The 13,338-nt window shown below is 41.6% G+C and overlaps 1 protein-coding gene across 1 annotated transcript in view; it reads right to left on the bottom strand.

Moving 5' to 3' along the window:
- Positions 1 to 1,125: 1,125 nt before the first annotated feature.
- The window catches only part of DERA (deoxyribose-phosphate aldolase), a 95,566-nt gene continuing 83,353 nt past the window's right edge, over positions 1,126 to 13,338 (bottom strand). The window contains exons 7-9 of the mRNA XM_019515595.1: positions 12,099 to 12,211; positions 5,453 to 5,602; positions 1,126 to 1,836 (exon numbers count right to left, since the gene is read on the bottom strand). Coding sequence (XP_019371140.1) covers positions 1,780 to 1,836; positions 5,453 to 5,602; positions 12,099 to 12,211 — 320 coding nt within the window. The 3' untranslated portion in view covers positions 1,126 to 1,779. The remainder of the gene's footprint in view (positions 1,837 to 5,452; positions 5,603 to 12,098; positions 12,212 to 13,338) is intronic.

Below are 13,338 nucleotides of genomic sequence, written 5' to 3'. Positions count from 1 at the left end.
CATTTTTAAGATTACTCTTGCGTGGCTATGCTTTAACAATTGAAAGATTAAGTGAATTGAATGTGTACTGCAGAGGGCATGGGTCTGCCAGATATTCTATGGAAAATTATTTCAATGGCAGTATCTTCTCTTCTCCATTTCATGGGCTCTCAGATCAGCAGGAGAGTTTGGCTACAAAAGGACAACCAAGCATTTGAATTTTCCTTCAGAAAGACTTTCAGTGAAGCTCAAGAGAAACTGATGTAAAAGGATCACCTTCATTTTGAGAAAACTGTATAAAAATGTGGCCATACAGCTCAGTCTGGGAGGCTGAGTCTTGTGTAGCTCAGGAATTGACCAGAAAAACCCAAAGGACCCTGGAATGGATTGCCTGGATCGCCGTTTTAAGAAATAAGCTTAAGATATATTTTCTAATATGTGTTACTGCATCTGTTGGGTTCTCTGCATATACTGTAGTCCATTTTCTGCTACTATTCAGCTTTTCCATTTGTCCAACAGCATTAAGCTAGTCTAAGCACATAAGACTCTGGTAGCACTTTGGGATAGATATGTATATAAACCATATTTTGATCTTAAGTTCTAAGGATCTCCTTGAAACCATAATAAAAATATTCTGACAGCATCTGACTAATACTTCTCATCGCATGCACCTGATTAGCTCCAGTGAAGCCAGTGGAACTACTCAAGATGATAAGGTTAGCACCTTTCTACTTACGTACTCCACTTCAGTAATTAACTAATGCATTAAACTTACTGTTGTCTGCTCATTAGAAGGGCTGCAATGATTTGGATATTATTTTTAGTGTGCTGTTAATTTAAATAATCCTGTACCCACTGTATACAAAATGGGGGAGTTGACACCAACATTGAAAAAAATCACTTTTTTTCAATGTCAAAAGTTTAAACAAAGGCAAAGTTGGAATTCAGCCTGTGAGATCTTGTACAGTGGCAACATTTAGAAACTGACACTTTAAAATATTAACATGTTATAAAGGTATGTATTTTTTCCCAGCAGAGTAGAACAAACATTTCAAAACAAAAAGCCTAAAAACAGGCAGTTGAATACATATTTAGGAACTTAAGTACACATTCTCTGATTTTCATTTGTTCCGATTCACCAGAGCACTAACTTCAGAAGCAACCATAGATGCTCAGCTATCATGGAAATCAAGCCCCTTTTATTCTGGAGGTCTAAATATAGATGTAGGCACCTAAATGGCTGGTACTCAAGTTTGAAAAAATTGGTTTTAGCTACGAAGACATTTTTTTGTAGAAGAGAGTAATAGCCACATTTCATGTTCTTAGATTACACTGCCTGAAATTTAATCAACATAACAATTAATACAGCAACATATCTGTGGCAAAAGCTGCAGACCAATTTAAATGGAAAACCAGAGCAAGATCTGTAGCTCTTAATTAGTGATCTGTAACACTCCACAGATACTACATATTCTGCTCCGGGAAAGTGTTACCAGACCACTTAAATCTTTTTCATAGTATTTCAGTGTTGCTATTAATAAGCTTTTCAGGCTGGTCTGAAAGAGATTTTGCAAGATTACCATTGTGAATCTTTAACTCTTTCAGAATTGCCTCTCCTCTACTTCCTCTGTTGACTCAAGCACCACCAGCAGATATGAGTGTATTTAGAAATACTGTGAAAAAATGAAGGGGCAAAATTAGCCTTTTAATCTTTTCATATGCACATTGTTTCAGGAAAGACTTCAGGATATTATTTTTTTACAGGTCTCTTACAAAAGTAATCTAGAGTCAATCTCATGTCTAAGCCATTGCGAGGTTGTGGTAGGCTGCATATCTGCCAGTCACATGATGGTAAATCTATAAGGGAAAAGAGAATTTCAGATAGTACCGAACATAACTAGAAATTTTAAAAGTATCATTAGTCATCAAATTAAAGATGCATTGACAGCAGGTGGATGACACTGATAAACACCAATTCATATACAAACATGTACAGATTCTGATCCAAAGCTCATTGTAACCACTGGAAAGTCTCTCATTGACATCCCTGGGCTCTGCAAGACCTATATTATATTTTTTCCCCCAACTGTCTCCATATTCTTGGTTGTTTAGAGGTTATAAGCTCTGAAGCAGGGACTATTTCGTCTTACAACTTTGTACAGGCTGTAGCATAAGAAGAGTTTGAATATGACTATGGGGTTAATTTTCCTTTGGACATGGATTCATGCTGCAAAAACTCAAGCAACCAATTACCACTCACAGTGAAACTGACTGGAGATCCTATCATCATACTTAGGCTGTGATGGCGAGGGAAGTCTATTTGCTTTGTCACTGCTAAAACCATTCATCCATGTCAGGAGTGTAAAACATATGGAGCCATGTAATCTGGCCTGTAGAGCTCCTGGTGGGACAGGAATTTGGTGGTGGGGTAAGTGAGGTCAGGGGTGGTTGTGTTAACCCCTTCATTTCCCTGCCACTACAACTCACCCACCAGATCCAGATCCAAACTGCATGGAGCCCTGTGGTCCAGATCCAGCCCACAAGGCCAAACCAGTTTGACATCTCTGATCCATGTTAAATTTAAGGCAAAAACCCAGTTTCACATAGAAGCCTGCCTTGACTGTGTATTCACTTCAGGAAAAAACATTTTCAGTAGTTCCTACTGGCATTCCCTTCTTTAACTTTGGTGCAAACAAAAAGTACTTGCTTAATAAGTTTTCAAATGACAAAAAGGTAGTAAGTATTCCCAATACTGTGGAGGATCAGATTATTGTACAGGAAGAATTAGATTATATTAGATAGTTTGTATTAATAACAATAGTATGAAATTAACACTACAAAATTGCAAAATTATACACATCAGTATGAATGTCAAGAATTTCCACAATAAACTGGGAGATCGTAGATTGGCAATAATGGAAAACAGAGTGAGTAATCTATGTGTATTGGTGTACACAGGATGCCCATAAACTGCCAGTGTGATGGGGCTGTGTAAAAGTGTATGTAATTCTAGGATGCATATGTTGTATATTTTCTTCTGGAGACAAGGAAATGTTAGTATGATTGCATCATTCATAAACAAGAACTTAGAATAGTGTGCACAGTTGCAGTCACCTATATTCAAAAAGAAATTAAATGAAATGGGTGCGGAGAAGGGCTACTAAGATTATCAGGGAAGTAAGGAATATACCTTATGAGAAGTGATTAAAATAGCTCGTTTGGCTTAGGAAAACAAAGATTGAGAGTGACTATGATCACTCAGTTATAAATGCACTTGGGAGATAAATACCAGGAAGAGAAGAGCTATTTAAATTAGCAGGCAATACTGGAGCAAGATCAAATGGGTACATTTTTTTTCTTAAATACAGTTGGACTGGAAATCTGAAGAAGGTTTTTTTAATCAATCCAGATCATCTGATAGACTTCTGGACAAGGCAGTAGGGGCAAGGAACCCAAGTTTTGGGTGGATCTTCCTTAAAATCATGGAAAGATTAGTTGATATGATCGTGACAGTTTGGGAGTTAAAGTATGTGATATGAAGCTTTCAGGGTTTAATTTGTTGGAATCCCCAAGGAGAAGAAAGGAGACTGTATCACTGTACACACAACTGCCTTCCTCATGGCATGGGCCTGTGTTTTGGACAGCAGTCTTAAGGTGATATGTGGCCTCCTGGTGGTAGGTTACATGATAGAGCATTTTTTGCCATGGGGGCACTTAGGCTTGTAATCCTCTTGAGGTGAGTTTCTGATTTGGAGGCTATGCCTTTAGCTTATAGAGAACTACAGTTTGTGTGAGTAAGTAGGGAGACCTAGGCTGGATGATAAACACTACCATTTCTGGATTAGGTCTTCTTCCCATCATCCTTCTTGAGCTTTCAGTACTTAGAGCCCTGCATCTAATGTCACCCTTCAGGGCTTCACTTGTGCTGGTCATCTGTAGGGGTCAGGAAGATACTCTTTTTCTTCCACTGAATGGATTATTTTGCTTTTGGAGATTTATATTAAGGTTAGATGTGAGAAATGGGAGTAAGTGTAGTGCTGCTTCTGTGGGTACCGAGAAAATATTGAGGAACTTGGCTGGTATATCTTGCTCTCATGTTTAGGTTAAAACTAATGGGTCAGATCTAGGTTCAGGATGAAATTTTCCTTAGATCAGATTGGTAATGACCACTGGGGCTTTTCTCTTCAGCATGGTGCCAGTCCCCTGCATATATTTTACCCAGCAAATTCCCTGCCACTGCCAGGTCCAAGGCATTGGAAGTGCCTGTTTTTCTTCTGATCCTTTCCTTTGACATAGTGTAGTTTTCAGAAGTTTAGGTCCGACTAAAATGCTAAATTTGCTATAGGGTCCTTGTGGCTTGTGGTGGGCAGGAGTGGCTGGAGTGGATGTTCTTCTGGAACTTCTTGGATTTAACTTCTAGTACGTGGCTGTCTGTGCTTACAGAAGACTGGACTTGATGATGAAGGTAGTCCCCTCTACTCCCTTGTTTCATGGCCCTATCAACATTATTCTGGTTTTTTTCATCTCTACCATTTTTCTAAGGTACCACAGTAATTTAACAGTTGGGAAAAATTGTGTGTGGGGGGAAGCAGATGGTTGGTGTCTTTTTCCATACATCTTTCTGCTCAGCTACAGAAAGGGAGGTCTACTCCCACTAGTGCTGTATAAGAAGAGGTCTCTCCATGAAGCAACAATGAACAGGATTGTAAATCTGCTTCTCACTGGTGTTGCTTGTTGGGTAGGTCCAGTCATATGCACTAGAGCTCATTTGTCTGATTTGAATGAAATACTGTAGTTAGACTTGGCAGGCCCAAAGGGTTTTAACTGCTTGTTTTTAACTGTGGCACAAAGATACCTGGGAATACACAGACCCCTTTTGCACACATTGCACTCCAATGATTTAGTTCACTGAAGCATGTAAGAATACACCAGGATGAGTGTTAGGACACCCTTCTTTCACAGGTGCTTGACAGAAGGTGACAAAACTTTCTACTCTGTGTACTGATGCTAATATTGCAGAAGGCTCCCTCTTCTATCAGCAGTATGGCAGGTAGCCATGCTGCCTCCAGTGATTAGTGATTTTCCCCCTCCCAGCAGAAATAACCATTTTATACCCATGTCCCTTTTTCCAGCTGAAAAATAAACATGACCTGGCTGCAGTGAACAGCAGCAGCAGAGTGACTCCTAGTGGTTGAAAGCCACAAGATCAGATTCCCTCTGCTCAGCACTGTTAGCATGGCCCAGCTTGTTCCTAGGTTAACAGGGATGCTGAAACTTTCAAATCACTCCCCAAAACACCAGGGACATTTTTTAAGAAAGCTCATACAGAAGCAAAACTGTAGTCAATCCTTAATTAGAAACATGGTCCGTTATCCTTAATATGGCCTGGAAAATGTTTCTGGAAAGGAATAAACAAACACACAAGGAAAGCCTTTTTTTCTCTGCTAAGGTGGACATTGCTTGTATTACTAACCTGTCTCTCAATGTCTGCCAGCAAACTACTTGCACCAAGACGAAAGAGTTCGGGTTTTAGCCACTCATCCCCTAGTTCCTCCTTCATCAGCATTAGCCAGGTAAGAGCATCCTTCGCAGTACGAATACCTCCCGCAGGTTTAAATCCAACCTTAAAAAAGTGTGACACAGAACACATTTTTACTGCACTGCAGGAGAAATCTAAATGTGCATAAGTTCGCTGAGAAAAAGAACCCAAGATTATTCTGGTGTATAAAACAGCTTATTATGGGTTAGATTCAGACTTTGGATAAAGGTGTTGGACAAGCGGAAGTGTCAACAATAGCACTTCAGCAGAAACCTTGGGAGGCATTATAGCTTAGAACCCATGCCCAGCTTGTCAAAGGCAGTTTCCAGCACACTTCCTGGGAGTCCAATGAGAGAGTGAGGTGGAGATGAGACTCCAAACATTTTCTGCCTGCTATACCCCACATCCATGGTCTGGGAGGAGAGAGAATGGTTAATCCTGCGTGCTTGATCCTGTGGTCTGAGTAGCCAGCATAGGGTTGCAAGGGGGAATCCTCATTCCCTTGCACTTACATGGTGTGTTGCAGTCTAGTTCTAAAGGCAGAACTGTGTTTCCCTTTGGGCACCTAAATGGCAGTCCTCTAGCTCTTTACCTTGTTGCTTTTTGCCCTACCTCTGTGATGTGCAAGTGGGCACACACAGACCAAGCATGTGCAGAAGGCTACATGCTGGCTGGGCATGTACATTGTGAGCCCAGAAAAAAGGCTCACAGGGAAGGGAAGAGGGCACAGGGCAGCTGCCACTTCACTGAGCCGTACATTCCCTATCTTGCACACTTTTCCCTGGCACCATGTATCTCCTCTTGGTTGTCCAGGGAGGTCAGCTTCAAAAGGAGTGTTGGAGAAGGGACTGGATAATGCCTGGTCTGTGGCTTGGTGGTTAGAGCACTGTGTTAGGAAGTCAGATAAATGTGGGTTCAACCCCCCCTGTGAGTATAGAGGTCTCCTGCTTCCTCAGAGAGTGTCCTGACTACTCAGGCACTGGGGCTAAAACATAGGAGGGTTTCTCCCACTAGTCATGAGTTTATAGGCACCTGCATTTTCATGTTCCGGACACACGTGGCCATAACAGGAGGGTACACATAGCAGTATATTTGCCCAGCCAATGTGTAGCCTACTGAACACACTTAGTCAACATGTGCATGCTTACACATCCACAGTGCAGGGGTAACAGAATTGCAACCTGTGTGTGAGTGCCTAAAATAGCTAGAAAGCTGCCATTTAGACACACAAAAGGAAAACAAAATCTTGCCCTAAATGTGTAAACAACACAAGCACAAGTGTAACCTCAGAAATGCGGAAGAGAAGCAGTCTTGATACAGCGGGAGCAGTCTGTCAGGCAGCCTGAAATTTCTGGATCTTACAGAAAGCACGTACACAATATTTATAGACTGCTGGTCTATATTTCAAGCCTTATTTAGTATGCTAAAATTAATATACATAAATAGCAAGTTAGCTAGCTTGACTTTATAAATCATTCTACAGGGATGAATCAAGACGGGTCTGTTCCTACTAGACATGCGGAGGTTTTTTTAATGTGGCAAATGTTGTCTGGAATGACAACATGCATTGGATGTGTTTAACCAAATTAAAACCTCTACTCTGGGGAAAAAATGCAAATCTGAAGTTCATACAGCAAGCACTGTTCTAGCAAGATATGTTTAGAGCCCCTTGGCTTAAGTGTACCCACATATTTCAGGACAGCAGAATCAATCTACATCATGGTCTTCAGGAGCCATGGAGTCCCTACACTAAAACAGATCACTGATCTGTAAAGTCCATTATCCTGCTTTTAGCAGTGGTCCGTATGTGATGCTGTAAGGGGCTATTTTATGGGCTGCTTGCAAAGCAAGGGGAATCAGCAGCAGGCAGGTTTGCTGGTATCTAATGTAATGCAAGAACAATCTGCAGTGTAGTTAACAATGGTGTTTTTACATTTCCCTGCATCTCAGACTGACTTTCCTCCTTCTATCTTTTTAACTCCTCTGTTTTCCTTCTCCTGTGAGGAGGGTTATTCTGAGATGTACATTTGAAGCAATCATAGACAAGAAAACAGGAAACCTGTTTGTAGAGTACCATGAGACCATTTCTTGGAAATAACAACAATAATACAAACAGATCATTTTAACTTTTGGTAATATTTCATTTGGACAAGTCATCATCCATATGTAGAAGAAAATGTCTCACATTGGAGCACGCTAACAACATTGTTTCTGAAAGGAACCTCAACCGTTGTAACAGAAAACTTCTGATTTCAAAAGGCACAGTAGTAAAAGTGGATGTGGATGGATGTGTATGTGTCTAGTAGCCCTAGATTTCAAAAGGAAATCAAATTACAGCAACTGGAAAATGCAATATATTAAACCTGTGTGTCTGTGGTGCCAGTGTTCTCTCAGGAAGAGAAATTCTAATGAAAATCACTTTAGATTTCTCCATAACAGATAAACCTTTTGAGAAACTCTGTGGTTGAAACAAGTAAACTTTTTTTTTTACTTCTTAAATGAAAAGGTTAAAAAAAAATAAATGAATAATTAAAAAAACCCTACTCCTTGCACAATTTTCCCCTTAAACATCCACATTCTAAAAGCTTTTATTTTTGCAAAAAGCTGACAAAGACTAGACTATCCTCCCCTGTGTTTGCTAGCTTTCCAAACAGCACATCTGACTGCCATAAAAACGCAAAAAAATGGATATTTAATTCAAGAGCAGCATAAGTCTAGCTACCACTTTCCTGCTGTTTCACAGCATTTCATTATTTTGTTTAATAAGTTCATCTCCTCAAGAATTTTCTCTTCACCTTATATTATTAAAAGTAATAAGTTTTTCTGGACTGGGGGTTTCCCAACAGAAAACCAATTTATGTGTGTCCTTCAATAATGACAGGAAAAGATTATTTCCTATTATACTGCACACTTTTCATATCACCACCCCAGCTTATCATTCAATAAATGTTACCCTGCAACCTGTTCCTTTCACTGAAGAAGTTTAATTTCTGTATAAACCTGTTTTTGCAAGCCAATGCCTTGTGAGAGAGCTTCTGTACAGCAACAAAATTACTTTGTTAAAGAAACTATTTAGAAATCTTTTGTCACCTTAAAATTGTCTTCAGTTAATAAAAGCATTTAAAGTCAGTTTACATCTAATTCACTCTCACATGCACACATACTTAATAGCACATTTTAAAGCAAGAATGCATTCTTTTAAAATGAAAGGTGAATTTAACCATTTATCTCAATTAAATGTAAAAACCTGTTTTAACAGGGGCAAATCCTGATTTTTGGCCTATTGCTTTTGCAGCCAGGACCTGTTTTGAGTATAGTCACAAGTGCTGAGGAATCTTTCATCACAAAGGTGGTGATTTTTACAGGCAAAAGCTGTCATTCAATCTTACCTCAATCTTGGGGAAACTCTTTGAGAAGATCATCAAGGAGCACATTTGTGATGGGCCGGCATCAGAAATGATGCTCAGGGGCAATCAGCATGGATTTATTAGGGGGAGATCATGTCAGACCAACCTGATTGCCTTCTACGATCAGGTCACAAAGGCCATGGATGCAGGTGTCGCGGTGGATGTAGTCTTTCTGGACTTCAGCAAGGCCTTTGACACCGTCTCTCACCCCATCCTAGTTAAAAAACTAGGCGACTGTGGCATAGATGCCTACACAGTCAGATGGATTGCAGATTGGCTGAGGGGTCGCACTCAGAGGGTGGTGGTGGATGGGTCATACTCGACCTGGGGGGAGGTGGGTAGCGGAGTCCCCCAGGGCTCGGTCCTGGGGCCTGCGCTGTTCAATTTCTTCATCAGCGATCTGGATGATGGGGTGGAAAGTAACCTGTTTAAATTCGCTGATGACACCAAAATTTGGGGGGAGGTGAGCACGCTAGCAGGGAGTGAGAGATTGCAGAGGGATCTGGATAGGTTACAGGGGTGGGCTAACAGGAACAGGATGCGTTTCAATACGGACAAGTGCAGGGTGCTGCACTTGGGCAGTAGGAACCAGCAGCACACTTACACAATGGGGAACTCCCTACTCGAGAGCACGGAGGCAGAAAGAGATCTTGGAGTCATTATTGACTCCAAGATGAACATGGGCCGACAATGCGAGGTCATGGTTGGCAGGGCTAACCGGACCTTGTCGTGCATCCACAGGTGCATCTCGAGTAGAGCCAAGGAGGTGATCCTCCCCCTCTACGCGACGCTGGTCAGGCCACAGCTGGAGTATTGTGTCCAGTTCTGTGCGCCCCATTTCAAGAGGGATGTGGACAACATGGAGAGGGTCCAGAGGAGGGCCACCCGCATGATCCGGGGACAACAGGGCAGACCCTACAGTGAGAGACTGCGGGACCTGAACCTATTCAGCCTCCACAAGAGAAGGCTGAGGGGGGACCTGGTGACCGTCTATAGACTCACTAGGGGGGACCAGAAGGGTTTGGGGGAGACGCTGTTTCCCCTAGCGCCCGCTGGCATAACAAGGAGTAATGGGCACAAGTTGATGGAGAGGAGGTATAGATTGGACAGCCGCAAAAACTACTTCACGGTTAGGGCGGCTAGGAGCTGGAACCAACTTCCAATGGAAGTGGTGCTGGCCCCTACCCTGGGGGTCTTTAAGAAGAGGCTGGATGCCTACCTGGCTGGACTCATTTGAGTCCCGTTTCTCTTTTTGGGGTTTTTTGTCGTTCTCCCGCCCTGGCGGGGGGTCGGGCTAGAAGATCTACTAGGTCCCTTCCGACCCTTAATCTATGAATCTATGAATTCAAATGCACATGGACAATCTAGTGTATGGGTCCGTGTAGATCCCATTTGAGTCCCTGGCACACATTACATTTAAGACACAATTAAAAGGTTAATCACACCTTAAATAGTAACCTAGCCATATTGCAAAGTTCACTTGGGGTGTGAGAATACAATTAATGAACCACAGAGTTATTTCACATATAACATGGAACAGCTTTGTGGCATGCCTTACTTTGAATGTATGGCTGCTGCAGGCTGCACCATGATGATTCCAACACAGCCAAGTGTTGGGATCTGTTGTGTAATTAAAACCCCAGTCAGGGTTTTGGCAATCAGCTGACTGTCCGCTGGGCCAGGGGCTGGTTTCAGATCCAAGTTCAGTCCCCAGCCCCCACTGACAATCAGCTGATTGTCGGCACCTGTGGTTTTACTTGCTGATGCAGGGGGAGCCCAGGATCATGACCCCGGGCTTCCTCTGTACTGACAAGTAAGGCGTAATAGGGATCTAATCCCCAATTACAAAATCATATGTAGCATGTCTGGAGGCACAACTGTTGAGATTGCAGCTTAGATCCCACGCAGTCTTAAACTGAATGTCTGTTAAAGGCCTCAGGCTAGCATAAAAAGATATGATGTTTAAATCTTTGCCTGGACTTGTCAGGCAGACTGCGCATACCTGTTACAGCAGCCAGATGTCCTATTACACTATGGTCCTGGCAGCCTAGAAGGGCTGGAAATGGCCTCCTTGAGACTCTTCTCTGAGCATTTTCCCATTGGTAGAAGAACAGAAAGAGGAAGAAGGAATAACCCAAAGGTGGCAGCAGAATACAGTGGGGGTAAACTGTGCTTCAGCTATTTGCTGCTTCCTAAGGATCACTGGAGGAGCCAGAGCACAAGGACATGAACAATTAAACAAACTATAGCTCATACACCTAACTATAGCTAGTGCAGCTAAAAAGGGAGTGGGACTTACTGTGGTAATCAACCTCTGCTTACTTTTACCCCATGGTTAGTGGAAGTTAAATAAAGGCAGCTCAGCCCCCATTTGGCTGAAGGGGGAGTTGCTCTAGTTTAGCCTTCACTTACTGTAGGGTAAGAGTAGGCACACGGACTGTTACTGTGCATCAGCTGCTTTGCAAGCAAGTCTCTGCTCACTTTTAACTTGCTGCAATTTGTTCATTTGTCCATACTACAAGTTAGATCAACTCTGAGATGGTGCTACCTTACAAGGCTTGCTTAGAATATAAACAGTTTTACTCGGCTGCTTCCTTTTCCATTACTGTCACAAGTGGAAGAACAAATGAACAGAAAAATGGAACTATAGGGCCTGCTCCAACAGTGATATAGAAGGATGGATGGTATTGTATATACTGGATCAGGATCTCAATGACTGTAAATTCAGGCAGCTCCATAAACTTCAGTGCCTATTTACACTAACTTGGGATCGGTCCCACTGTTTACAAACAGTCACGTTAAACAGCCTAATTTGTACACTAATTTAGTTTGCTTTAATAAGTTGGTAAACTCCACAATGGGTTAGTGGGAGCTGAATCAACATTACAAAATTTTCCAGGGAGAGGTGCAGGAAGAATTACTTCTTAAATGAGACCAAATATGAGAATTTTCTGCCAAAGAGGTAAGCTTCAGAAATTTATACACAAGTAGAAAAAGAGAGAGCTCCAAGGAAAATCAGGCTGCACCTTTACCTAGCACTTACTCTGTACTAAAAGCAAAGATGCTTGTGAGTTATTTAGATGGTCTGTATCTTTTTATATCTTAAGATTTTACCTCCTGAATGAGATGGTTTGCATTTTATCTATACAGAAGATCTGGGTAGCCAGAATTACCTTGTTGCCGGTTTTCCAGTAGAAATCTCTAATGGCTCGTAGCATGACTAATCCTACAGGCAGGGTGGCATTCACGGCTTCTTTTCCTGTCGAGGTCTTAATAAAGTCAGAACCTTAAAAGAAAAAAAACCCAAGAAAGCTCCATGATAGTTTTATTATAGTATTTTTTTTTTACACGTCTATACTTACGCCATCAAGCTTTACCATTATTATTAAGCTGTACATAAGCCCTATGCTATAGGAATTCTTTTTCCTCTGGAGCTGGAAAGCCAGTCACAGTAATGTTAAGAGGCCTATACAAAGTTTCAGACAAATTCAGGAGAGGAGTCAAAGTGACAGCCCAGGAACCCCAACCCCTGCCCTTGTCACAAAGCCAAATATCCCTCCAAGACTCTTGAGGCAATTAGTACCAAACAATGAAATTGTAACATCCTTGTTTTTAAACAAAAGTTTTACATAACTATTTATATTACCATTTTGCTGTAAGTAGGCATTGCTTGTACCACATGCTGGTATTCCAAGGTTTCTAATATAATTCTCCATCACGTTGTTTCTCATAAAACCTCATAGTTCCAGATCCAATGAAATACAAGTTAAAAATAAAATGACAGATGGAACGTTCAGTATAGCCACATGCTACCAGACCTTTAGTCTATTTAGTCTAGTATCCTATCAGCAACTTCTGGTAAAAGGAAAAGAGAGGGAACCAATGCTAATTCACCTAACTACTGTTATATTATAAACAAAGAAGGAAAATTATCTTCCTGAACTACGTGCCAATCAGTTTATATTTTGATATATGCTGTATTTTAAAAATGTATCTTGGAAAAATGTAAAACCAAAGTCTGTACTAACTGGCCGTACCTACACGAACTGCTGACTGCACAGTAGCTCATTACTACTGCACATTAGCATTGTGTGACATGAAGCATGATGCAACACTACTGCACAATAGTAACAAGCTACTGCGCAGTCAGCACCACCAAAAAAACATTCAGGGATGCTACTTCATAGTCATGCCAGTTACTAAATGACTGTAAGCCTTGTGTAGGTGCGGCCACTGTGAACATTAAAGAACCTTCCCAAGACAAAGGAGAGTTAGCCTTGGATGGCTGCCTTATTTCTCTCTGCATTTTCGTTTATTCTTCACTTTGCTTCCCAGCTCTTGCACACTCCTGTTTTTTCAGTTTTTACAGGAACCCTGCCCTCCCCACCCCCACCCCACCCCCAGCCTTCAAAC

The sequence above is a fragment of the Gavialis gangeticus genome, unplaced genomic scaffold, assembly GCF_001723915.1.
Source record: "Gavialis gangeticus isolate Ggan-Ray unplaced genomic scaffold, GavGan_comp1, whole genome shotgun sequence".
NCBI lineage: Eukaryota > Metazoa > Chordata > Crocodylia > Gavialidae > Gavialis > Gavialis gangeticus.
Note: the sequence above shows the minus strand (reverse complement) of the source record. Positions and strands in the feature narration are given on the sequence as shown.